Here is a 22,601-nt window from a genome sequence, read left to right as displayed (position 1 = left end):
TTAGCTACTGCATGAAATTACCTTATTACTGTTGGCTCTCTACTAACATTCTTCTTCACCAAGTTTCCAAGCTGGAATTATTAAGACAGGATGTGTCCTTGTGAGAGAGTCAACGTGCCTCTTGTGCTCCGTTAAGCCTGGACCACTGAGAGTCTGCCAGTTTGTCTTATTACCACAAATCCCTTACAGCATAAAGATAGCTCATGGCTTATTAGTTATGTTTGTTCTATTTTACTGACCCCAGATAACCGGAAGATAATTTTTTTTGGCGAGGCCAAACTAAACAGAACAAATAATTGAACAGAGATATATGTGATAAAACAATCAGCACATACAGTGCAACATTAAATATGAGCTTTCTTTTGTTACTGTAAAAGAACAGATACTCAACAGAACAGGTTTTAACTTGTTATACCTATGAGTAGTTGGGTGGGGGGAGTGAAGGTGTTCAATTTCAGTCTCCCCTTCCCTCCTCATCAGCCTTTGCTTAACACCTCCTGCTGCAGAGAGGTGCTCGTCAGACCGGTTTTCAGGCAGTTGTTGTGTGCAAATCAATGTGTTTGGGGGAAGTCCTCATAGCCAGAAGTTGAAACTCAAGAAACTGGATTTGGTTCTATAAAAGGTTTAACAGCCTGTTGTTGTATGTAACATATCTTATAAGAGAAATGTGGGATTGATTTGAACACATCTCAGGAGCCAGAGGACATTGGATGTGTTTGAGCTCATCACTGCAAGGATAAGAGCTTACCACAGGTGAGTGTTGCCTTTAACCTCTCTAGTATTTCAAGTCTACACTTATTTTCTTCATCTAAGTTTGAACATTCTTATACATTTTGCTTCAATATGGTTTCATTGTATTAATACTTATGCCATTTTGTGTGGGTAACTTGATTATTTACCATCACTTCAATACTTTGTTATGAGACATCTTCAGTGTCTTGCCTCAAACCCTTACACCTGTTCTTTCTTACTAAATGACATGGGCTGGTGTTTTACAATGCTCTTTACAATTAGTCTTTTAATACTTTTTTGGTTTTGTCAGGTACAAGTCAGTACAAGCTCCTCTTTGAAATGTAAAATATTTAACCATGGCTGCAGCCTGAGGATATCTGCTGTCTCATCACCATGGTGTCACCTTTGCACAAATGACAAAGATTAAACAGAGAGTATAGGACCAAAAACTGACAACGGACGTCAATATAAGAAAGGAACATTTCAGCCAACAGACGTGCTACACTTACTGTATCGTCCAGTAAAGAAGAGCAAATAGACCACCAAAAATAAACTGCCTGACCACATTAGCCAGGAACTCTCAAACAGATAACACCCACACAGGCTCACAGCCTTGTCTACCCCCTTTACCCAGAGCCACTGAATCATGTTATGACATCTGAAAGTATTTCACTCATTCTTCATGTCCCGTTAAACAATAATACCGGGTGGTAATAAATAAAAATACTCCATAAAAATATGGAGTAGAACTAACTTTTGGCTCTGGGTGTGGCTCTAACAATGCATGAACATGCATAAATAGGCCACTTGGGTGCGTGGGAGGGCGATACAGGCAGGTAAAGCACCTGGAAACTTCCTTATTGTAGAGAAGGAAGGAATCAGTGCCCTACTGCTGCTGTCTGAGAGGTACGGTGGGTATTTGTTGTTTCTTCTCTCTGCTTCTTTTTTCTTCTAGTACATTTTTCATGTACATAATACATTATCACATAATTTCGACATTTCATTTCTATCTAAACTTTCTGCAAAGCTACATACATATTTCCTTGATTCTTTTTTTTTACTACGACAGAACATACATGTTTTTTAGGGTTTTCTTGTGAAGAACAAACTTCCTTTCATTTTCTTGCTGCTTCCAGTCAATTCAATTCTGAATGCTGTAATGTGTTATTCTTGGCAAATATAAAATATCAAGATTCATCCAAAATGAATATGTTGGCACGCAGCCTCAAGCGGTCAGTGTGAGGGGACAAAAAGATCAAGAGTTAAAATATCTTCATTCTCTAGAGAATACAGCTGTGTTGCTTATCACGTCCTCTTTCATAAATATAGGTATTCTTTTTGAGGCAAAATCCAGCCTTAAACACAATTCATGTTATTCTTTGCAATACTTAGTTTGGACAGTTTAGGTCAAAACTGATCCACAAAGTCCCAATCGCACGTACTGTGGCAGCCTTCGTTAACCTAGTGTTGATGTGTGAAAGACGTGTAATTTGTATTTTGTAGGTTATATTTTGGGTATTTTAGGCCTTTATGTTCATAGGACAGATGAAGACATGAAAGGGGAGAGAGAGGGGGAATGACATGCAGCAAAGGGCCACAGGTCGGAGTTGAACCCGCAGCTGCTGCGTTGAGGAGTAAACCTCTAAATGGGTGCGTGCTCTACCAGGTGAACTACCCAGGTGCCCTACGTGTTAACTATTTAGCTTTGTCTTGATGGATACATACATACAGCACATCCAGCTATTAAAAATAAGTTTACAATAAATGGTAGCTTTAGTGAGATACCTTTAGAAATGTAGCTTTCCATTTGTGGGCTCTTGGTATACTGTTCTAGTGAAGATGGATATTTCTAGACTAGACTGTCTGGAGGGACTCTGGGTCACATGTCAGGCTGCTGTTGATCTGGGAATAAAGTAGTTCGGAGTTTTATAGGGTGCACTTCAGCAGGCTTTGCCCAAAAATTAGTCAGAAGTTAGAGGGAAATCCTTCCCACATAAAGTACTTAACACTAAAAGTCAGATGTCTGATGTCTGTTATCACTCTGCAGCTGTGAGGCTTCAGTGTCTGGACCATGTTCTCCTCTGCTGTCCCGTACAAAAACCAGCACTACTCTGACCTGAAGAGGGATTGCATCAACGACAAGACGCTGTTTGAGGATCCAGAGTTCCCAGCCATCAATGCATCTCTGTATTTTAGGAAACCACCTCCTGGTCATGTGGAGTGGAAACGGCCAAAGGTGAGTGGCACAGGAGGTAGTGGTGAGTCACTTACATCCACCAGGGAAGGAAATGATTGCTACAAATTAACATAATCATATTTTACTGTACCAGGTGGCATGTAAATGTAATGATTTGGAAATGGGTTTGACACATTGAGTGCAGAGCTGAAGCTTTGTAGTTAAAGTAAAAAGATCACTGCACCACCACACTTTAAATCATCTGAAGATCAAAGAACTCAGAAAACGTGTGTCCTTCACGTTCACTTTTCTGTTGTAGGAGATATGCAATGAGCCCCGTCTGTTTGTGGATGGCATCAGCTCCCATGACCTGAACCAGGGAATTGTGGGAAACTGCTGGTTTGTTGCTGCCTGCTCCTGTCTGGCTTTGAAGCCAAACCTCTGGAAGAAGGTGAGGTAATTTGGTTTCTTTATTCTGAAAATGTAAGCTGAGGTGATAGCGTAAGCAAATATTAATAAGGCTTTTGTATTGTAGTTGTGATAGAAAACTGCAGGTACTGCAGCCCTGAGGTAAAGGGTTAGGGTTGGAACATGTAACCAGCCGACAGCTCAGGTCAAGTCAGGACAGAAGGAATTCATCTGAGGGGGGGTCACACATGATTAACAATCAAACCAAACTAGTTCGCCAAATGACTTTTGTCTTAGCTGGTAGATGGTATCATTTAAGCTACAATATTGTACCATTTCCATGCATTCAACATAATGTTGAAAATAGGACTTTTTTTCAAAAATGTTTTGTTGGCAAAATGTCACAGGGTTTTCCCACTACATTTCAGAGAACATACACAACGTAACTGATAGAGCCTGTGTGAGTCTTTGGAAGCTATCCAGTGTCACATATTTTAATCTTTAAAAGTAATTTCTGGTTATAAGTTCAGTGCCTCATTCACAATTTCTTTTTACAATGTTATGAACTTTAAAGGTCCCATATGTTGCTCATTTTTAGGTTTAGGTTCTGAAACAAGTTTTAGTGTCTTTCTCTTTAAGGCTCCCTCCCAAAAAAGCCCAGTCTGCTCTGATTGGCCAGCGTGTCTGGGTCATCTGCACCTACGCTCTCTGCGTCTCTGCACCCTCATTGCAGCCAGGGAATGACTGTACCAGCACTGTAGCAATACTTTCTACAGTTGTGACATGAAAACATTCAATGTCTGCTTTATAAAAAAAGAAATGGAAATCTTCACATAACACTGCAACAGGGAGTTTATGAAATTATATAATGCATAACAAAAGTATACTGCACCCACATTCATCCCTTGTGTAATGTTACATTTTTTGTATGAAATAAACTTCAGCAGCATTTAATGGTACCTGTGTGTGTGTGTGTGTGTGTGTGTGTGTGTGTGTGTGTGTGTGTGTGTGTGTGTGTGTGTGTGTGTATGTGTGTTTCCAGGTTATTCCTGACTATAAGGAGCAGGAGTGGGATCACAAACAACCGGAGCGGTATGCTGGAATCTTCCACTTTCAATTCTGGGTGTTTGGAGAGTGGGTGGATGTGGTGGTAGACGACCTGCTGCCTACAATCAACGGTGAACTCATCTACTGTCACTCGAAAGACAACAACGAATTCTGGAGTGCTCTGCTGGAGAAGGCCTACGCCAAGTCAGTAAACCTAAACATGAATAGATTTGTATTTATATTTAGTTAGATCTAGTTGATACTATAAAATATAAGCTGATATTATTAATGTGTATGTTAAAATATAATAAATTACACAAAAAAACAACCTAAAAATCATATTACTTCTACAAGTACTACTACTTAGACTACTAATAATAACCAAATATTTGCAGTGCATAAATAACAATACAACTATTGCTGCTTTCTATACATTGTACAAAGCCCATGACATTTTGAAAATAAGGGTTGTATCATATTATATTGTGTATTGTTGCAGACAAATTATTGACAATATGTTAGTATGCAAAACAAAATGCAAATATGTAGAGTCCATTCTTGTGTTTAACTGTATTATATTATCAAATGTCTGAAACACATCCAACTTCAAACTTGTGATTCCCCTACACTCTCTGTGTCCAGGCTCCATGGCTGCTATGAGTCCCTGGAGGGGGGAAACACCGGAGACGCTGTGGTGGATTTCAGTGGATGTGTGGCTGAAGCCATCAACCTGGAGAAAGAAGCTTACTACAAGGACCCAAAAAAACAGGACCAATTGTTTGAGGATCTGCTTAAGGTCTACGACCGGGGAGGAATCATTAGCTGCTCCATTAGGGTTTGTGCTCTTTGTGAATACTTGCTTCTTCGTCTCTATACTTCAGAGATACTGACCAGTTGTTTTTATAATATCATCAGGCACAGCCTCATGAGATTGAACACAAGATGGCAAATGGACTGGTGAAAGGCCACGCATACTCAGTAACTGCAGTGAAGAAAGTGCGTTTGGGTCACGGGCTGCTGGCCTACTTCAAGAATGAAACCATTTCTCTGATCCGCATGAGGAACCCCTGGGGCAAGACAGAGTGGAAGGGAGCCTGGAGTGACAGGTGAGCAGTGCTTCCAGTTCATTATTTTCTCCACTGTTGTAGTTCTGACCAGAGGAAGAGCTCTACGGTGTGCACTCCTACTCACAAGCTCACCACCAGGGTTGTGTATAACTATTCAGATGGTAATTTGCCATATTGTGGTGAAAATAGTGACTGTGTGGAACACACTGAGCACATGGTAGGACAGCAGAGGAGTCAATAATGCTGCAGGAGTGGTCAAGCTTTTCTTCTGTTGTGAAATCTTGTCATATTTGAAATCTAATGTAACCTCTTTAATTTGACTACCGAAACAATGCTTTGTGAAAAAGTAAAATACTAACTTAGCCACATTGTATGACTCAAAAGGTGGATCTTATTAAAGCCGCATTATAACTTTAAAACTATTTGTTTGTATCTATAAGCATTTCATAAGCATTAACCATCTCCATTTGCTTTGCTTGCTGTTTGTCAGCTCTGAGGAATGGTCGAAGGTTGGGGATACGGAGAGGCGCAACCTTGGCATTGTAGTAGAGGATGATGGGGAGTTCTGGTGAGTGATAAGGTTCCTCCAATCACAACAGTCCACCTGTGGTGTTTATCTCTTCTTTTAGAGTGTATTAATGCATTTTCTCTTCACATCCACAGGATGTCATTCACAGACTGGTGCAAGTTCTACGAAGATGCAGATGTTTGCCGTCTCCTCAATACTTCGCTGATCAGTGTCCATAAGACGTGGAACGAGGTTGTGCACTTTGGGAGCTGGACCAAACACACAGAGCCGCTTTTAAACCGCTGCGGTGGCTGTGCTAACCACAAGTCGACATTCCTGCAGAACCCACAGGTACTCTTGAATGGACTCCCCACATCACCTGTGTTCATGCACATGTTTACATATTTATATTCACTCCATTTTAACTTCTTTTACAGTACTTGTTTGATGTTACAAAGGAGGCTGACGAGGTTCTAATCACCTTGCAACAGAAAGACATGAAGATCAACAGACAATTTGGTCAAGGAGAAAATCTAAGCATTGGCTTCGGTGTCTTCAAGGTAACATATGGTGTAACATTTCCACTTACTTTATTTATCTAATGAACAGTTGATAACTGATCTATGAACTGCATGGTGCATGATAAGCAGCAGAATAGTAATTAAACATTTGAAAGGTATGGGAAACTTTGCACAAAGAACATGGCGAGACTCCGATGAGTTCATTACAGAGGAAATAGTCTTCAAATGGGACTCAGACATTAGTTAAAGGTCAGTTTATTTGGGGTGAAAACAGAGTCATTTCATCACAATTTGGCTTTTATTTTGGTCAAAGAATTTGGCTTTTCTACTCATTTTCTGAGCAGACAGTGAACAGTTTAGTGTTTTACTGGCAGGCAGACATTACTTGATATGGTTTATCAGAACCAAAACAGACTATTTTGACAAGGGGCTAAATCATACATGATTAAACACAACACACGCACATACTTTAGTTGATTGTTTCAAGCTGAAAAACACAGCGGAACCAAACACAGTTAGTGACCATTTCCTTCAAACTCCCTGTAAGGTGCAAAGAGTTCAGTTGCCTGTGTTCTAATACAGTGCTTCTGCAGCCATAATAAAAATCTCATGCATTGTGGGAAAATTTTGTATTTGGTATTACAATATACTGAACAAATGTGAAACCACAACCTCACAAAAAACTTAATGTGAGGAGTTTTACAATGGAGATAATTATGTCTGGAACTGCAACATTTATAAAGACAAATACAACTCAATAATGTGTTTCAGTAGAGGTCTTAACTGTTATTAAACTGCAAGTCAACGGAATCTTCTCATGCAGTTGAAAAACTGCAAAAAAGCAAACAAAATTGTATCCTACTTGCTGGGATTATATTGTCACATTCAAATGAGGCCATGTAACCGTACGCAGCAAAACTGACATCCCATTTCCTGTAATGTGATTTACTTGCCAGAGATCTGGCTAAGTTCAAACACACTATACACTCTTATCACGCTGACAGAAGTGCTGCCAAAGGGATAGGTTCTGGACAGAAATAAATGCTGATGCCACAAGCAGCATGTGATTAACAATGCAGCACACAGCCTGTTGTGCTGCTTTGAACCTGAACTCTTGTCATCTATGGTCATCATGCTGTATCCTCCTCCTTCATCTGACACTGACACTGTGTCCACATTCTCTGCTTCTTATGTTGTCACCCACTACACTTTGCATTTTCCTGTTTGAGAAGTATATCAGTTGTAGGACTTTCAGTCATACAGTAACGGGTACTTTTATTGCCATTTATGAACCAAAATGCACATTAAAAATATGTATTAATTGACACCTGAGGGCATCCCAGCAGCTCAGTGAAAGCCTGGAGGAGGACTTTGTTAATCTATGACTGGCTGTGCAGTATAACCTTTTTAAATTTGCCTATTTGACACACCATTCATCTTACCAGTGCTAGAATTATATTACTCTGTGTTTTAATAAAATTGTAATAGAATACAGACTTATGTTATTTTGAATCTATTATTCTACCAACAGGAGGCAGAAGACAGTAATTTATCACTACTCTAGATGCAGTTTAAAGCCTTAGAATTTGGTTTGGGGTTAGATTGACCTCATGTCCACCTCAGTGGAAAATTCACTTTGCCGTCTTCCAAAGTACAGCATAGGTACATACAATACACATTACACAGCACACCATTAAAAACATAAAGAATATGCAGTATACAATATACAATTGTGTAAATGGGCAAGTAGCGGCAAATAAGTTATATGAGAGTTTATAAAATAACAAGTGTTCACAGATGCATTCATTCTGTATTCAATGCCTGTTTGGCATTCACTAGGTAAAATTACTCTGAATTACATTTATTGTAAGTGTATATATTGTATATTATGCACACATTACATTCTACATACATTTTGGGAGCATCACAGTTTTGATCATATTTGGGATATGATGTTTACAGTGAACATAAACTTATATCTTTTTTTACGTCATTCTAACAGAATCCAAGTTTCCGATCATCAGTTGTGTCTTGATTTCACCCTCTAAGCCACTTTGTTCTGCACCAAAATAGAATGTTCAAAACCCTTAATCAAGTGCTCAAAAGCCACAGTGTCCTAGTTTCTGTTGGGCTACTCCAGGTAGCCTATCCAGGTGTCTCAAAGCCAGATGTTTACATGTGCAAACATATAACCAGACTAATGGTACACATGTGAACGCAATGCATGTAACACTCATTGTTAAAATCACCTGCCAGACTTTATACCTGATGAGTAAAGTCAGCTAACTGTTCAGTGATCTTTAAATGAACACTAAATAAAGCCCAAATGCTTTTCCTTTTCCAGGTGGAACTGAACAGGAAGTATCGGATGCATGACATCCTGACCCAACAATGTGTAAACACATCCACCTACATCAATGCTCGGACAGTGTTTATGAGATGCACGCTCCAACAGGGCCGCTACATAATCATCCCCACCACATTTGAGCCTTACAAGCTGGGGAATTACATGATCCGAGTTTTCACCGATGTGGAATCAGGCTGCAGGTACAACTGTGATGGAGAGGTGATGTTGAACCAGTGACCGTGTGTGATGTAAATAGCAGCATGACAGGGTTTTATGTTGCCAGACAGAAATGTAACATTCACATAATTATCAGGTCTTAAGAGACACTGCAGTGAAAGCGAGAACACAGCTGTTTAACTAAGCTGTTGAGCTGTGTTCAATTCAGACATTAATGGATGGACTATATCCAAGGAAAGCACCCAAATGACTGTTTTGGAGAATTTAGACTATAAAATGATGTTCACATCAAATTACTTAAAATGCTTTTCTTGGCCAAATATTCTGTTTTGCCAGATTTTATTTCTGACGATCTTGTTGGCAGACCTAAACACCAAATCAACCAAATCACATACAGGTCATCCAAGTTGACTAGTCCAACTAATGTGTCTATGAAACAGGATCCTAATGTCACTTCCCATTTATTCCAATTTGATTATAAAAAGATCTAGGTCAGAGAACCAAGATATAGGAACTCTACTCCTCTCATGTTGCCTAAATTCTCCTCTACTCTCACAGGGAGTTGACAGAGGATAAGCCGAGGGTAAAATGCTGGAGTTCATTCCTTGGATACCCACAAGCTGTGACTCACGTCTACGTCCACGGAGCTGAGGAGCTGCAGAAGCAGGACAATACAGGAGGTTAAAAGGACTTTATACAAGCCAGACTTTTACCCTTAATCTACTAATCAGTGTTATCAGCCTGTAGTCCACCAATATGGTTTGCTAAAATGAAACTCTAATGTATTCATGCAGGTGCAGACCCTTATGTGATTATAAATTGTGAGGGCCAGACGGTTCGATCCACCATCAAGAAGGACACCCTACAACCAGAGTTTATGACCAGCGCCATTTTCTACAGGAAGAAGCCCAGAAATCCCATAACTGTGGAGGTAAGATGGCATCCCTCTAGTCCTGATGACTGTAATTAATATTGGTGACTGGCAGTGCAAGGGGATTTTGGGTCACTGTCCTGTGGAAACCATGTATCTTAAAAATGTCAACTTGTCCATCCATCCATCCATCTTCATCCGCTTATCTGGGGTCGGGTCGCGGGGGTAGCAGCTCCAGCAGGGGAACTTGTCTGACTCAGAATTTTTTTCCAATATTAATAATCAATCAATATCAATAATCCAATCAATAATCCAATGTGTTTTCATTTTCAGTCAATTGCAGAATCCTTCAATTGATCTAAAAATCATAAAATTCTATAGATATATCACTGTCAAGTAACATGTTAAGCTGCTCCTAATATACTTGTTGAAAGCAGATTTTACGCGTGTTCATATTGAAAAATAAGATGCATAATGCTTTTGCAGGTGCTTTTGCACTGCAAAGCAAACAAACCACACTGTTATCCCAAATTAGTTGAATTAGTTTGCGTGGAAACCCGTTGCCTTAAATCGTCTTAAGTTTTTACACAAGGTGAAACTTAACAGGTCAAGTTGTATTAACACAGAGCGGTAAGTTGATGCAGTAGACAAATCAAGTTTACATTAGTAGTCATTACTACAAATCATTAGTAAATATACATAAAAATACAAGCCATTGCCAAATGAGTTGATACAAAGCTAAACAAGTAGAGTAGAAATCTAGACGCACCCTATCCGCAGCAAATGTAATTTGCAGCCAGGGTGTCTAGCAACTCTCTGTGTGCTTGCGAGCTGGAAAAGCCAAACTCCAGCCGGGCCAATCACATTGTGTATAGAGTCGGTGGGCGGGCTTAACATAATGCCGGCAGAGTTATGACGGTTCCGAGTGAATTCCCTGCTACTTGAAAACAAAGACGATGGCTGCTGCTGCTGGCGAACAGCGGTCTTTCGAATCGGCTTTCTGATTGAGCCCTGCCAATGGTGAGTTCCCAGACCCAACATCTTGATGTGGGTCTGGCTTGTCAGGCTACTAATTAAGACTATCAGCTCCATGAAACTCTCTCTGTATTTCTCAGTATGGTTATGTTCAGAAACTGGTGTCGTCCGGCGACTTTCGCTCGCAGAAAATCGAGTGAAGATAATGACCTTTTCTGAAGAGTCCATCATGTTTTTTTAATCCTCTGTGTCCTCCTTGGCTACTACCAACTGCATGGAGGGGGGGTGGGAGTAGTGATGCAGAGGTTAACTGATTTCACTATTAACCACGCTTTAAAATGTCACGGTTAATTAATCGTAAAGGCTCCGTTACACCGAGTGTTAACTGACTACAAGTTATGTGTAGCAGTGTGTGCAGTTCTTATTTAACCTCCTTGACAACATCAACGTTCGCGTTTGCACACACACACACACACACATGGCACATCAGACGCCCGGTTATATATAAATATTGTTTTTTCTTTATGACAACCTAGTTTTAAAAACAACATATTCTATACAACTGCTTCTAAGAACATCAGAGGTAACACGTACATTGTATTTTCCTAATGTATTGAAGTGCATGGCAAGTTTCACTCAGCAAAAAGAGCAAGTAGTACTCAACCTGTTTCAGACATCAAATGTTATGTCACTGCCCAGATCCCATCAGCCCCCCCCATACTTCATTTCCCATGAGCCTTTGCATTGCTTCAGAGCAGAACAGTTCAGATGAGCCCACCCCTCCCATAGAGAAATTTAACATCCTTAGTTATCTCTGCTTAATGTGATCTGTGCACTGCATACTTAAGCTGATTATTACAAACAACTACTGTGATTTAGTAATGAATATGGTTTTTAACAAAACATGAAACAATAAGTAGTGACCACTAAAAAGTTTACAGTTTTCTGGGTTTACAGTGCACTCTTTTAATAAAACTAGTGCTTGAATATTATATTATCTGAACAGTATTAGTTTCAATTATTCTTCATTCATCAATTCTTTCATAGCAGAAAATAAAATGTAATGAAGACAACTTTTTTCAACCTTAAATTAAAGGTATATATATATATAGTGTTCACAATAACTAATCAAAATAATATAATAAGCAGACTGATTTCATGAACTAGAAAAGCTCACATATAACTAGTGATCGACTGACAGATGTAATGGCAGCTTGTAATTGGCTGTAATTGAGAGCACAGGACATTATCTTTGCCTGATGACGTTATTGCAACATAATCAAATCAGAGTCACCAACCCTCTGTCAAAGCCCTGCAGATGATCTGTGGTCATTTTGTAATATGTGGCGGCAAACCTCTTACACACATACTTGACTGGTTTTTCAGGTATGGAACAGCAACGCAGTGAAGGATGAGTTTATGGGCCATGTGGTGTTGTCCGGGTCGGTGAAGGACTCCTCTGGCCCTCAGAGGCTTCAGCTGTTGAAGCGAGGACGGAAAACAGCTGATGAGATGCCCGGTAAAATCAGTCTGAGGATCATCACTTCTACTGAGCTGACCGCCATGTGATCTCGCCATTGAATTGAGAGAGGGCTGGATCGCTTTCATTGCTGAACAATGTGGTGAACATCTTACTTGGCATGTGCCATCATCAAAGCACCAGACCCGCTGTGGTTCGATCTGTTCTCTAACGCTGGATGTCCAGTGGTGTAGTCTAATGTATTGTAGTGGGTGTATATATTGGCCAGAATCTGCCTTTGGGGGAGGGGAGGCCATATCATAGTGGGGGGTCTGGTTGTCCTCCCCAGGGAAGTTTTGAGCATCAACGACTTCATTTCCTGTATTCGAATACACTTTTATGCACCAATTAACGGTTGAAATACCTTTATTTAGCCTATGTGAAGAAGAAGAACACAGATAACAATTCAAAATATATCAAAGATTTTATGGAAAGTATGTTGTTGCATGTCATTGGTCATTTTTAAGTGGGTATATGGAAATCCTGGAGCTTTCTTAGTGGGTATACTGCGCATACCTGCGTATCACGTAGACTACACCACTGTGGATGTCCCTGGTTGTGTGAATTTACATAATTATTATGTATTGGTGAATTGTTTGCAAAGTTGAGAGCTGAACAGGGCACCATTGTACCGACTGAATGTCAGTTCCTGTCATTTTTACCTGAAGGTTTAATCTTTTGAATGACCCTTATTACTTTTTAAATCATCCCTGTGTAACTTATAAAACATTTTTATATTGGTGTTTTTTGTAAAGTTATTCTTTTTTATGTTCACTATAGATACCGTGACATGGCAGTAATTTGTCATTCAAGTCTTAACATGCGTTATAATTTTGTCCAAACTTACAGCGTGTACAACACATAATCAATATATCATCTATTTCTATAATTCATAACATGCTCCTTTCTTTTGTCCGTTCATCATCATCATCATGTTTCATTCTGATTATTAAGAAAATGCAAGACACTGAATGGCATAAAGAATTAAAAGAAATCCAACCTAAGAATCACAATAGAATACAATCATTAGCACAACTCTGGTTTTCTTCCTCTTTTTATTTCAGTCCAGTTCCGAAACTGCAATATTTTGTTTGTTTTTTTTACACTCAAGACACAGCCATGCACAATTCAAAGTTCAAAAAGTCTATTGCTTCAACCACAAATAAAAATTGTTTATCCAAAACCTCATTTCCCCGTCACTCATTTGTCCTTTTTCAAAGATGGGGAAAGGCCTGCTGAGGTATGCCAGATGGATCAGCAGTTTTACAAAGCTAGACAATAATAAGAGTAATAATAATAATAATAATATGATAATAATTTAAAAAGTAACATTTTTTGTCTTTGTTCCATTCTCTTGATACACATTAATAGAGGAATTTTCACACCACGTGTACAGGTTTACACATTCAGAAGATAGGAATGTACAGGAGCAACCACAGAAAAAGGGGCATGTCAGCAGTGTCTCTTGTCCCGAAATTCACCTTTGTGCTCATAGTTCACAGACCTGTACATGGGGGCAGAGGCCAAATGTCCCAAGAGCCGGCGAAGCTTCCTGTCAGGCCACACACACACGCGCACACACACACACACACACACACACACACACGCGCACACACACACGCACACACGCACACACACGCACACACACGCACGCACTAACACTCAGTAGTGGTACTCAGGACAGACTGTGTGGGCCCGCACACAGAGCTGCATTCATCAGCTCTCTGTCCAGATGAAGGAGTGTCCGATAAAGCCCAAACAGGAAAGCCGGATCCAGGAGTACCAGCGTGTTAGTTTTTCTCTTTTTTGATTTTCAGGGTGCAAAACATTTATTGATACATACCATAGAGCAACCTGATTATTGTCCTCTTAAGTTACATAATTCTGAAAAAAGGGGTGTTTTCCCAGCATATTTACATACATACATATCCTAACCTATTTGAAGATGAGATACAGTGTATAGTTTGTTTTACATGCATGGATTCTGTTGCATCCTCCTGTCTAACATCACTCCTTCATCTTCTGTACATTTGCTGTACAATGGAGGTACAACATGACTGAGCAGCTACCCTGCACCTCATAATGAAGGTGGACAACATGAGTGAGGCATCTTCTAGTGCAGATTGAGGTAGCCTCCTAACACGCACAAACACACGCTCACACGCAGAGGGATGCTACATGGGAAATGCCTGACGAAGCTACCAAATACAGACACAGAGTAGATAATGTCTGTACAGGAATGAGTTTAAACGCTAACCAGGCATGGAAGGAATGTTAGCAAACAACATGAACCTTTACTAGGGTGGCTGTTTTCAGTGCTCGTTAGGACAAGGTACAATCATAAAATGACATCCACTCCACTACTTCGCTCAGTGGATAACATTCCCCCTTTCTGATCTGCCACGCAATCCAAAACCTCACTACAATACAGATCATATGAAAAAAGACACAGAAGACACCATTAAAAGACAAAAGGACACACACAAGGCTTATAAGTAATCACTCCTGCTTCTGGGAAATTAGAGAATAACTTATTTCATCTAAATTTCTGTTCATACTTTAAAGTTATTTTGATTGATGGATTACAAGATGAAGAAAATGTATTTCTCCCTCCATGACTGGATTGAATATACATTATGCATATTTTATGTTTGCATTATTTTTTTTTGTCGAGGGGCATCTTTCTTGCTTAAGGTTTAAGATTACAGGGATACTTGGGGCACAATGGGAAACTGTGACAATGTGTGGCACTAGACCTTCAACTCACTTAAGGTAAATAATTACATGACCTTCTATTTGCAACTGTCGAAAAATAGCTTATTTAAAAGGCTGAAATGTTGGTCCACTGTGTGCCAGCAACTTCAAAAGGAAAATCCATCATTAAATATAGATATTTAGATGAAAACATTTATATTTCTGTTGAGTCTCTGATCTAGTATTTGTCTTTCTTTCTATGTCATACCTGTTAAAAATTTGCTTTGACATTAATTAAGATGATGGAATAGATGGTACAGAAAAGCCACACATACTGAATATCTATGGATAATCCTATTTGAGATGTTTTTACACAATGAATGCTACAGTTTATGTACCATACGCATGCATGTTAGAATTATCTTTCAAATTTGCAGATACATTGCTTGCATTTGTAATGAAGCTGACATTGTTTTGAAGTCATTCTGATCATTTCTGCCACATGGAATACGGAGTGTTCAGTACCAAATGTTGATTTAAATGTACGACATATCATCTTCATGTCAGTGCAATCAAATGTATCTAACTACATCACAACACATTTCTCTTGATAATTAATAAGAAAGTATGTATATTATATATTCACAATTAAATATTTGCATGTGTGATCTACATGTTCTGGTTTCAATATTTTGGAATTAATCACAACATTAAATCTGATAATATGTAGCCAGTTTAAGAGAGAAAATAAGCAAATTAACTGCAGGTAACCTGAACTCCAGTGACTCTATGGCAGAGACTGTCTGAAAGAAGTTGGCTCAAATGAAATACGGGACACGTATCTCTTCACTGATATGAAGTGTATAAATGAAGCATGTTTACAGCTGGCATAGGTCATGTGAAATTATTACTGGCTTATTCCCCTGTAGCTGCACCCTTACACACACAACACACACACACACACACACACACACACACACACACACACACACACACACACACACACACACACACACACACATAAATATGCCACCTTGAGATGTGACAATCTGCGGAGGAGTAGCAATGTTTCTCCACAGAACCATTAGTCATGCAGGCAAAGGTTGGGTCCAGAGTCCCAGAGTCACTCTCTCACATCGGCTGGTCACTGCAGGTGTAAGTGTGGCCTGATTGTGCTCCATGGAAGGACTAGAGGAAAGAAAACCACGCCTATAGCTGGGCAGGGAAAAAAATCACAGGCTCTTTAGTTTTTTCACTTTCTCCTCTTCGCTCCTGAAGTTTCTGCTTGAAAATGAGCATGTGTTCTTTTCGTTTTTTTCACTGTATTTTCTTGGTTTGGGGAGCGACTGCTGCCAAACAAGACATATGACACAAAGAAATGTGCACATTTGGTACACACTCGCACACACACACCCACACATACGCACACACACTTGTGATGGACTGCTCTACATGTACAGCGTGCTGGAAAAGTAAACAAGGAGGCAAGGTCTTTTCAGCAGCATGGGCCGAGAGGCTGCAAGGCCAGATGTCCGTCCTACATATGAGGCCTGGAGGTCATTTATCCTTTTGCTGTCACGGTAAGTCACATAAACCATCCCCCCTCCTTGTGCTGTCACTGTAACGTCACCCACCATCCATACACCCAAGCCCCTGCCCCCATGAACGCACACATCACAGGCAGGGCTCCAGCCTCGGGTGGGGACACAGGTCACAACCTAGCGACTGCTGTTCTTTATGGCTTCCTTCGCAGCTACAATCAGAGGCGTCAGGCTGGATAGAGGCTTCGCCAGTTTGAGGAAAGAATGCTGCAGAGGACAGACAGGATAATAATGGAGATGTGGAGCCAAAGAGAGATGTATGCACATTTAGAATTATCAATAGTTGGCATTTAGTGATGATTTGGTGACACCTGCTGGACATGAACGTGTGTGTATATGCATGTCCGCTATTGAGGATCTAGTCTCGCTTTTACCTGGAGCAGCTCCTTCGCAGAGCCTCTGCGGTCCACATCCATCTCCAGACAGCGGTTGAGGAAGTCTCTGAACACAGATGACAGCCTCTCTGGGTTCTGCAGCTCTGGAGTCCCATTGGTAGCTATCAGGTACAGCGCCTGGTGAGATGGATGAGGTCAGACCATGAGACCATGAAATGAGGGCAACATAGGAAAAGAATTCTGAATTTTTCATCTCCATGCATACTGTATTACCACTATGGAGCTAACATGAGTCCTGTGTTGTTGCTGCACTTTGTGTCTTACCCTGAGTGGATTCTCATTCAGGTAGGGCGGTTCTCCCTCCACCATCTCTATCGCCATGATCCCCAGGGACCAGATATCCACTTTTGGGCCATAAGCCTTCCGAGTTACCACCTCTGGTGCCATCCAGTAGGGCGTTCCCACCATCGTGCTGCGCTTGTTCTGCTCTGGAGTGATCTGGGCACAGAAGCCAAAGTCGGCTGCAGAGGGAGACAGAGGAAGACAGGTGCAGTGGTGTGTTATACTCTTTCATTTAACACGCTACCATCTCTCTTAACATAAATCTCACACTTCTCTCTCAGAAATGGTGCAATTTTACTGTAAAGGTCGAGACACACCGACCAGACGGCCGACCATTGGCAGAAAAGGCAGTTGGACTGATCAGTCGTTGGTCAAAAAAATGCCTCGGAACACACCAAAGCAATGAGACGCAATACGTATCCATAACAGCAGGCGGCGCTAATCTGTATTGTCGCCCAAAAAATGAAAACCGGCAGCTGATTGGACGAACGCGTCACGTGGGTCTGGTTTCCCTGGAAATTCCGTCATGACAGACCGTCATGGCGGCTTGTTCAGAATACGAACTCATATTGTACTAAGATAGTTCACCGAAACGTGTTTCTGAAAACATTTTAAGTGAGAAATAGGCAATGCAGTTGCTGAATCTGTCTTCATTTCAGATCAACAAAGGTCAGTTTAAAAGATTTTCATCAGATTTTGAGAGACTCTAGTCACGCTCATTCCGCTCCCCTCCCCGTTTCCGAATTAGCACTCAACCAATCAGATGGGTCATTTGAGTCCAATTGCCGGCAGTGCCCCGCCCCGCCGATTATACATGGAGGGATGTAACGATTACCGGTGTAACGGTAAACCACGGTAAAAATGTTGAAGATAACAATTACCTTTTTCATTTAAAATATCATTATTATCTCGGTGAATTACCACAGTGTGGAAACAGCGTGTTCCCACCTTAATCCGAGGCTCCTGAAGTTTCCGCACGGGCGCACTGCGTAGCCTACAGTGCGTTTCTTGAAGTTGGAATCATGGCGTGAGGAGGAGATGACAGCGCTCAGGTCATTTATCTGCCTTGTAAAAAAGGCCATAGTAACACTTGCTCTCTCTCTCTCTCTCCTGAGATGATTGACCAATCAGTGACGAGAGTCATGGCTTTGATCTCCTGCCAATCACTCTAGCCCAGACAGGAGAAATGGGACAGAACAGCTGTAAACTGACTTTTTTCTTTATCATTCTTTTCCCGTTTTCAGACTTGTTGAAGTGATGTGTGTAGCCCAGAACTTAAGTTAAAACTATTCTGTAGCTTGCTAAACTGTCATGGGTTTTACTGCCTCGTTATCTGTGTAAACGTTAAAGCTACTTTCATATTTCAATAAGTGTTCTGCTACGATGTGGATTAAGTTTTGCCCGTGTTACAACATTACATTTATTTGGAGATAGAGAGAGATATATTATCGCCTTGATAATATTGCTGTTGCTGTGTTTCTTATTGCATAGCTGATAGATGTGCAGATTGTTTAATATTACTTGTGCAGCCACGTGTTGATATTCAGGTTGTGTTTGCTAGCAAGGTGCAATCACCAATAAACAGACTAGCCTGTGGAGCCACGTGCTTAGCTAGTAAAGGTGTATTACACTGTTTGCTCCGTTATGGATATGTGTGCTGTAATAGATGTGGCTTATTCTCAGTTTGTGTTACTGAGCAATATGTTACATTTATGTTAATTGTTACAGAGAAATGTATGTAATTCTTAGTATTTTTCTTGTTATATGCTGGTGGCTATACCATTTAGTTTTTGGTAAATAATGTTCATAGTAAATCAGATGCTGAGTAAATCAGATTATTATTTGCTTATATTTCAGAACCACATCCAACTTCACGTAATGTCAAATACAACTTCATAATTAACTTCATGTTGGAGTTGTAAATAAATCTTCTTGGATCTCAAAGTCAGACATCTCTGGTTCAAGTTCTTATCTGACCCTACAGCGGGCCAGAGTTTCAGCAGCCTATTTTCAATAGTTTTCACAAGCCTATTGCCTATATTTTTGTAATATAATAAACACTGTTACACTTTTTGAAACTATTTCAGCTTGTGTAGGCCTATCAGTGCTTTCTGAACATATTGAGCACACTTTTAAAAATACCGCGATAATACCGAAAACCGTGATAATTTTGGTCACTATAACCGTGAGGTTAAATTTTCATACCGTTACATCCCTATATACATGTCAAAATGAACACACTGAACAGACTCGAGTCACTGACCTCGCCAGACTGTTCGACGGCCGGTTATCGGCTTTGTGTGTCTGGACCTTAACTCTACTACACTAAAGCCAAGGGCAAATTTACATGTTTGAACAAAAAAGCAAAGACTTACTGAGCTTGACGGAGCCATCCATCCCCAAGAGGATGTTGTCACTTTTAATATCTCTATGGATCACCTGGTTGGAGTGTAGGAAGTCAAGGGCTTGAAGACACTAAAGATAGAGAAAAGAAAGCTTAATAATATACCTACTTGACACCCACACGTACAAAGGGAAGCCTGTACTACACACACATTTGGTCTTTTTCTCCTGGCTGGGAAAAATATATATATTTTTTATGTTTGCATGTGCCCACCTAAATGTAAGGTTCAGCTCGCCATAGCCACAGAAATAGTGGGCGGTGTTGCTTATGTCTAAATTTGACTTCTTACCTCTCTGCAGACTGCAGCAATCTGGCCCTCGTCCATGCAGGTCTCAGTCACTACATCTGTCAGCGAGCCACCGGCCAAATACTCCATCACCACCCATAGCTCATCTCCTACCAAGTAACTAAAACAAGTGAGAATGAAAAATACAGTTTTAGTGTGACATGCATTTCATATTGGGGTTTTCAGTTCAGTCGTTGCTTTGACAAATCAATAATCTAGGCATGCTGGTTGACACATACGCAGAAAATGAGAACAAAACGTTTCAAGAAGAAGAGCATAGAGCAGCATCTTTACATTTTAAGATGTTCTGTGGGCTTCATGATGCAGAGTCAATTACAACACACACAGAAGGTGCTCAAGCATGTTACTGCCAGCTGTGAACAGCAGCAGAAAGATCAATGTTATGAAATCTGATCTGAGTGGAACAGATGCAAAACATTTGATAGAAACTGAGTTATTGTGTACTAAAATTCTTCTCCATGTTCTAAAACAGTAGGTGGCAGTCATGTACTGAATGATGAATGCTGACCACCATATAAAGGCAGAAGGAGAAAGAAGAAGGCGATGAAAAAGAAGAAAAGGGATCTGAAAAGCTCAGAGGATCCTTCAGTGTAATTTATGTTAACAACATGTCTGACCTTTTCCAAGTTCTAACCACAAATCAGTTGCTATTGGCAAATTAATATTAGATACATTAATAGTGCTGCATGAGCTTATTAGTGTTTAACCATCTTAGAAAAACAAAACATGCAAACAATTATTTTACATATGTCACTAAAGCTATAATAACTGTGCTATATAGCTGGTAATGTCTTGTTAGAGAAAATTAATTGACAGCAACTTGTCAATTAATTGTCCTTCATCAAGCAGAAATGCCAAACATTTGCTAGTTCCAGCTACTCAAATGTGAGGATTTTCCGCTTTCCTCTCTATTATATAAGATTGAATAGCTTTAGGTTTTGGACTGGTGGTTGGACAAAATAAGCCATTTGAAGATGCCACTAGGAAAATATATTTACTAGGTGTGATATGTGACCCTGCATGTGGAAACTCACCTGTCCAAGTAGTTCACTATATTGGAGTTTTTGTTTTCCCTCATCACCAAGATCTCATTGATGATCAGCTCTTTCTTGGGCTGCTGCTGTAGGTTCATCTGCTTGATGGCCACCTGAGAAAACAGATGAGGAATTTGTGGTTCAGAACAAGAGAATGCCTGATGGCTTAATAAGGAAAAAATAAATAATATACAGTGTGTGAATGTTTTATAATCAACATCAGAACCTGACTTACCTCTTGGCCAGTTGCTATGTCAATGGCAGTGTACACAGTGCCGGACGCTCTGGTGAAACACAAGATCAGAATCACATTCTTGTTATTGTAATTGTTTTAAATTACTTATTGACAAAATGGTGTTATAGTATTACTGTTTAGTCTATACAGCGTAAGGTAGCTTTGAAAATTAAGTCATTTATTGAAAAGATTCATGAGACGTATAGCATATACTTCAACAAAAAATTCTAAGTTCGGATGTACTACTTAAAAGACAGACCACAGACTGCTGGCCTATCATAACTTGATTAAACCTGAGGCTTGTTGAGTTAAATTAATGTTTTGGTTCTTCACTAACAAACTGTCTGTGCTTATTTTACCAAAGAAACTTAACTGCTATTAAATGACCTTAGCAGTGATGAGCACAAAGATCCAGGAAATGTATGGTTTCCAATAGCTGGCCAAAGGAATGGTATGCAGCCATTCCGTCCTTATTTGGAAGTGTAACTCATGATACTAAAAACATTCAGCTGTGAACTTAGTTCTTCTGGTCTTTCTTCTTTCTATTGCTGCCAGCTACACCTGTGTTTAGTCAGAAGCTATGAATAATGATGCATAGTTCCTGGTAGTGATAAGTTAAAGATAACCCGGCAGAGAATAAATAGACAGTTATCTTATGTTTAACGCAGGAGCTTCCTGATCAAATATGGAAATAGTGAGAATGTCAGAGCAGATAACAACTGCACAGTCTTTATCTGCGCATATGTGTAAAACACAGAAAGACAAGTTGAGAGAGAGAGAGAGAGAGAGAGAGAGAGAGAGAGAGAGAGAGAGAGCGCTAATCTGGCCCATAGCCATTTCAGCAAACAGTTCTCATTTCCTCTCTACTTACTTTCTCCCAGTCCTTCAACCTAACCATCCCTCTGCCTCTGTCTCACTAAAGTGGTCACTACAGCTCAATCTCTCCTGGCGACACTGACTGCTTCTTAAATTGCTCTAATTTAATAACTGTGATGACTGGTTTATGGTCGCGGATGGACTTACCCTTGTCCTATTTTCTCGAAGCGTGTGTACTTCTTTTTGGGATCCCCCACACTCACAATACTCCCTGAGTCAGAGACAAAGCAGATATATAATAATGATTGAGCTTGTGTGGGCGCACATAATCAAGACGGCCTTTTAAACAAACACACTCATACACAGAAAACATCACTGCAGAACCTCTGCCCTTCTATTTCAGATATACCCTAGATTCATCTCTACATCACGGTGCATACCAACATGCACCGTGAAGTACTTTGAGCTGAAGTTACGTTGCAGAG

At 40.2% G+C, this 22,601-nt stretch overlaps 2 protein-coding genes across 4 annotated transcripts in view; one reads left to right on the top strand and one right to left on the bottom strand.

The window, feature by feature from the left end:
* The first annotated feature begins 512 nt into the window (after nucleotides 1-512).
* On the top strand, nucleotides 513-13,536 carry LOC144527910 (calpain-5-like). Of its 2 annotated transcripts, none has more exons than XM_078266254.1 (13): nucleotides 513-753; nucleotides 2,780-2,968; nucleotides 3,228-3,359; nucleotides 4,359-4,567; nucleotides 5,006-5,198; nucleotides 5,279-5,469; nucleotides 5,921-5,998; nucleotides 6,094-6,289; nucleotides 6,376-6,498; nucleotides 8,804-9,006; nucleotides 9,542-9,663; nucleotides 9,778-9,914; nucleotides 12,216-13,536. In XM_078266254.1, exons 2-13 carry the CDS (start codon nucleotides 2,804-2,806, stop codon nucleotides 12,396-12,398), a joined length of 1,932 nt encoding a protein of 643 aa, XP_078122380.1. In that variant the 5' UTR covers nucleotides 513-753; nucleotides 2,780-2,803; the 3' UTR covers nucleotides 12,399-13,536. The 2 variants fall into 2 exon arrangements, with proteins under 2 accessions (XP_078122380.1, XP_078122382.1); XM_078266256.1 differs by lacking the exon at nucleotides 513-753 and adding an exon at nucleotides 1,557-1,638.
* Nucleotides 13,387-22,601, bottom strand: part of LOC144527911 (serine/threonine-protein kinase PAK 3) — a 26,622-nt gene continuing 17,407 nt past the window's right edge. For both annotated transcript variants that reach the window (XM_078266257.1, XM_078266258.1), the window contains 8 exons: nucleotides 22,324-22,387; nucleotides 21,301-21,349; nucleotides 21,066-21,178; nucleotides 20,014-20,131; nucleotides 19,696-19,795; nucleotides 17,303-17,499; nucleotides 17,018-17,155; nucleotides 13,387-16,850 (listed from right to left, as the gene is read on the bottom strand). In XM_078266257.1, the coding sequence (XP_078122383.1) occupies nucleotides 16,761-16,850; nucleotides 17,018-17,155; nucleotides 17,303-17,499; nucleotides 19,696-19,795; nucleotides 20,014-20,131; nucleotides 21,066-21,178; nucleotides 21,301-21,349; nucleotides 22,324-22,387 (869 nt within the window). In that variant the 3' untranslated portion in view covers nucleotides 13,387-16,760. The remainder of the gene's footprint in view (nucleotides 16,851-17,017; nucleotides 17,156-17,302; nucleotides 17,500-19,695; nucleotides 19,796-20,013; nucleotides 20,132-21,065; nucleotides 21,179-21,300; nucleotides 21,350-22,323; nucleotides 22,388-22,601) is intronic.

This window comes from Sander vitreus, chromosome 13 (assembly GCF_031162955.1).
Source record: "Sander vitreus isolate 19-12246 chromosome 13, sanVit1, whole genome shotgun sequence".
Taxonomy (NCBI): Eukaryota; Metazoa; Chordata; class Actinopteri; order Perciformes; family Percidae; genus Sander; species Sander vitreus.
Note: the sequence above shows the minus strand (reverse complement) of the source record. Positions and strands in the feature narration are given on the sequence as shown.

Excerpts from the sequence above, each read along its gene's own strand:
- LOC144527910 (XM_078266254.1), top strand. The coding sequence starts at position 2,804 with ATGTTCTCCTCTGCTGTCCCGTACAAAAACCAGCACTACTCTGACCTG. Across the intron at positions 5,199-5,278 it reads TCATTAGCTGCTCCATTAGG|GCACAGCCTCATGAGATTGA; the intron begins GTTTGTGCTCTT and ends TAATATCATCAG. Across the intron at positions 6,499-8,803 it reads TTGGCTTCGGTGTCTTCAAG|GTGGAACTGAACAGGAAGTA; the intron begins GTAACATATGGT and ends TTCCTTTTCCAG.